Source organism: Camellia sinensis, chromosome 11, assembly GCF_055761805.1.
Source record: "Camellia sinensis isolate YWXY chromosome 11, ASM5576180v1, whole genome shotgun sequence".
NCBI classification, from domain to species: Eukaryota; Viridiplantae; Streptophyta; class Magnoliopsida; order Ericales; family Theaceae; genus Camellia; species Camellia sinensis.
Window position 1 is genome coordinate 54,625,425 of NC_138971.1, and position 3,553 is coordinate 54,628,977.

A 3,553-nucleotide genomic window follows, 5' to 3' on the forward strand; every position below is an offset into this window, starting at 1 on the left:
TTTTTTCGATACTTTCTGTTTTAACTTTTAGTTAATGATAATCGAAACCCAAATCGATTTTCGAGAATACTTGGGCACCTTGAAGTTGATCGAACAAGTCATCGATTCGTGGCAAGGGGTACCGATTCTTGATGGTGACCTTGTTCAATTCTCGATAACTGATACACAATCTCATGGTACCATCATTCTTCTTTACAAATAGTACTAGAGCTCCCCAGGGTGAGGTACTTGGTCGAATGAAGCCTTTGTTCAGTAGTTCCTAGAGTTGGGCCTTCAATTCTTTCAATTCCGTCATTGAAATGCGGTAAGGGGCTTTTGATATTGGTTGTGTACTAGGTTGAGTTTCAATGGTGAATTTGATTTTCCGGTCAACCGGGGTACCAGGTAGGTCTTCGGGAAAGACATCTGGGAATTCTCGAACCACATGGATTGCATCAAGTGTGGGGGCCTCTAGTTGAGTATCGATTACATAACAGATATAACTACAATAACCCTTTCTTAAAAGTCGTTGGGCTGTCATGGAGGATACAACACATGGAAGGGTAGAAACTCCAGTTCCATCAAAGACAAGCTCGAGCTGCTTTGGTAACTGGAGGGAGTCCTTTTTGGCTTTGCAATCGATAGAGGCGTGATTGGCAGCCAGCCAATCCATTCCTAAAATCACATCTAAGCTACCAATACGAAGAGGAATCAAGTCTACGTATAAGGTTTCGCCCTTTAAGGATATTGCACAAGATTTGTACACCTCAGTACCAAGGGCAGAATGACCAGAAGGAAAGGACACAGACTATATATGTTCTAAGAGTTCGAGTGTCGATGCTAACTTGAAAGAAAAGTGTGGTGCACCAAATGAATGAGTTGAACCAGAGTCAATGAGGACATGAGCTAAATGACCACAAATAGAAAGTGTACCTGACACAACGTTTTCAATAACCTCCGGGTTTCCAAGCACCAAGGAGAAAGCTCTTCCTCGGCATTTTTGGTCCTTCTTCACTTCTCTAGGCATTGCGGATTTTGGGGCTAGTTCAGAGTGGCCGGTTGTAGGATTGGTAAGCTTTAGGCAATCTCGCAGCAAGTGGCCAATTTGTCCGCATTTAAAGCATGCTCCCGTATCTCGATGGCATCGTCCCCAATGAACCCTTCCACAAGTGGGGCAAATTGGAATGGTGCCACATTTGGGATTAGTAGAATCTTGATTGCCTGAACTGGTTGTGCCCGTATTTACCCTCTTGGGAGGCACAACACTGGATCTTCTGATGTCTCTTTCCCAAAATCGCTTCTTTTGGCTTGGTTTCCCGAAGCGCGAGGCTTTAATCCCTTTTTCCACAATGTGCACTTGGTCTACCACTTCCACATAAGTTGGCATTTTCAGAACCTCAATCTTGTTCTTGATGTGATCATCTAAACCGACTTCGAACTTCTGAGCTTTTCAGACTTCGGTGGGATAGTTGTGTGAACCTACTCTCGTATTCGGCCACCGTCATTGATCCTTGCTTAAGATGTATGAATTACGATGCCTTTTGTTCTCGTAGTGAATCCGAAAAGTATTTTTCGTAAAATACTTCCAACAATCTTGCCCAAGTCACGATTTCTTCTTTTCGAAGGTGAGAAGCCACCATTCCTGCTCATTATCTTTGAAAGTGAAAGTAGCAAAAGTTACCTTCTGACTGTGCAAGGCAGCGCGCGAAAAATCGATTCCATGTCCCTAACCCAAGCTTCTGCTATCAAAGGGTTTGAACCGTTGGTGAATGTGGTGGGCTTCAGATCCTAGAACTGTTTTATCGTAGCCGGCACTTCTCGCCGTTCTAGCATTCCGTTGTTTATGTTGGTTTGCAAGGCCTGCAAAAAGCTGGTAACAACTCTTTCCATGATTCTTTCCATTGACTCAGTTCCGCTGACAGATGACTCGGTTCCGTTACTATCATTGGCCATTACTATAAGGTAAATTTAGTATAAATAATTTAATGAACACGACATCATATGTATAAAGCATCATGTATATATATATATATATGTATAGAACACCAGCTTTCCTTGATACAAATATAGTGTTAGTACCGCATTCTTATCCAAAAGTTAAAAGTTATGTTAATGTCTAATCCTTGAGTGCAAAAAATAGGGATTAGAACTAATCATGGTTAGCTCACAAAACAAAACAAAACAAAAACAAAAGGATCCTCCTCTCAACATCTAATCAAGCAGTCATGGAAAATATTGTTGCATGAGAAGCTCGAATTCCCATCCCAGCTGCACTACCCCGAAACAGGCCCATGTTGCCTGAACTGTATAAAAAGGGATGGACTGTAGGTATCCCTAAAATGCTCGATCGACAATCCACCTAGGTCTCTCGATATATGTTAAGTCATTGCTAAAGTCAACATTCTAGACATTAATAATGTCCAGAGGGTTAGGGACGATAGTGAGTATGTAGTCGCCGAGGAAAAGATTTCCCCTCCTCTCAACAAAATGTGAGGGTAAAAGGCCAACGATGTAGCGAGGGTGGTCAAATCCTAGGGTAAGACCGACCACGTGAGTAGGTCCGAGATACCATCCTCGCATATGTGCACGGCTCTGCCTCCATGATAGGTATGCTATATCATCAGGATCGGCTTGTACGTATATTGGCCGTCCCATCAATTGGTCAAGGCCCGGATGTAGTCACCTAACTATGTCTTCAGAGTCTTCACATCCTTCTAGCGAGACGGGGGTTTGGTGCACTCCTAATATCCCCTCCGAACTCATAGCCTCGAGCTCATTCCAGAATGTCTCACTAAGAATAAACTTGGACATCCCTACATCACCAAAATTAGTCATGGTACAAACACAAGATTCTACATAGAAGGACTAACGTCGCATGTGAAAACGTTTTATTTTCTTAGGAGATTATTGAGAAAAGAGCAAACACGGTTTGGAGCCAAGGGCAAGTCAACACCATGTTATGTTAGGCCATATGAGATTATTGAGAAAATCAATCTGGTGACCTATCATGTGGCCTTACCTCCAGTTATGGAACATATGCATAATGTCTTCCATATCTCTATGCTTCGAGATTATCTGAGGGATCCGTTATATGTTATTGAGTCTACTCATGTGCCATTGAAAGATGACTTTACTTATGAAGAATGGCCAATACAAATTATTAATCGTCGGATCAAGAGATTAAGGAACAAAGAAATTCCATTGGTGAAAGTCAATTGGCAGCAACACAGAGGAACATATGCGACTTGGGAAATGGAAGACGATATCCTGATTTGTTTCAATTGGATCCTACGTTCTTCACGAATGAAGTTAACTTAAAGTTTGGAGAACCAAACTCTTTTAGGTGGGAAGACTGTGACAACCCTGATTAGTAATTAGCTATTATGCCTTAATTAAGAATGCCTAATAAGTAATTAAGATGAAATTATGAGTTAATTGTGCATTTTGTGTATGTTTTGTATTCATATCTGTTTGTCATAGGATTATCTATTTAGAATTCGATTTTGGTATGAAAATTGACGACCTTATCAGCATCCGAACATGAAATTGACTATCTCAATGCATAATTTAGAAT

At 41.3% G+C, this 3,553-nt stretch overlaps 1 protein-coding gene across 1 annotated transcript; it reads right to left on the reverse strand.

Moving 5' to 3' along the window:
* Positions 1-259: 259 nt before the first annotated feature.
* On the reverse strand, positions 260-1,006 carry LOC145802344 (uncharacterized). The gene is made up of 2 exons (XM_082895042.1): positions 913-1,006; positions 260-696 (listed from the first exon to the last, which is right to left on the reverse strand). The coding sequence occupies exons 1-2, from the start codon at positions 1,004-1,006 to the stop codon at positions 260-262; spliced, it is 531 nt and encodes a 176-aa protein (XP_082751168.1).
* Between the last annotated feature and the right edge of the window lie 2,547 nt (positions 1,007-3,553).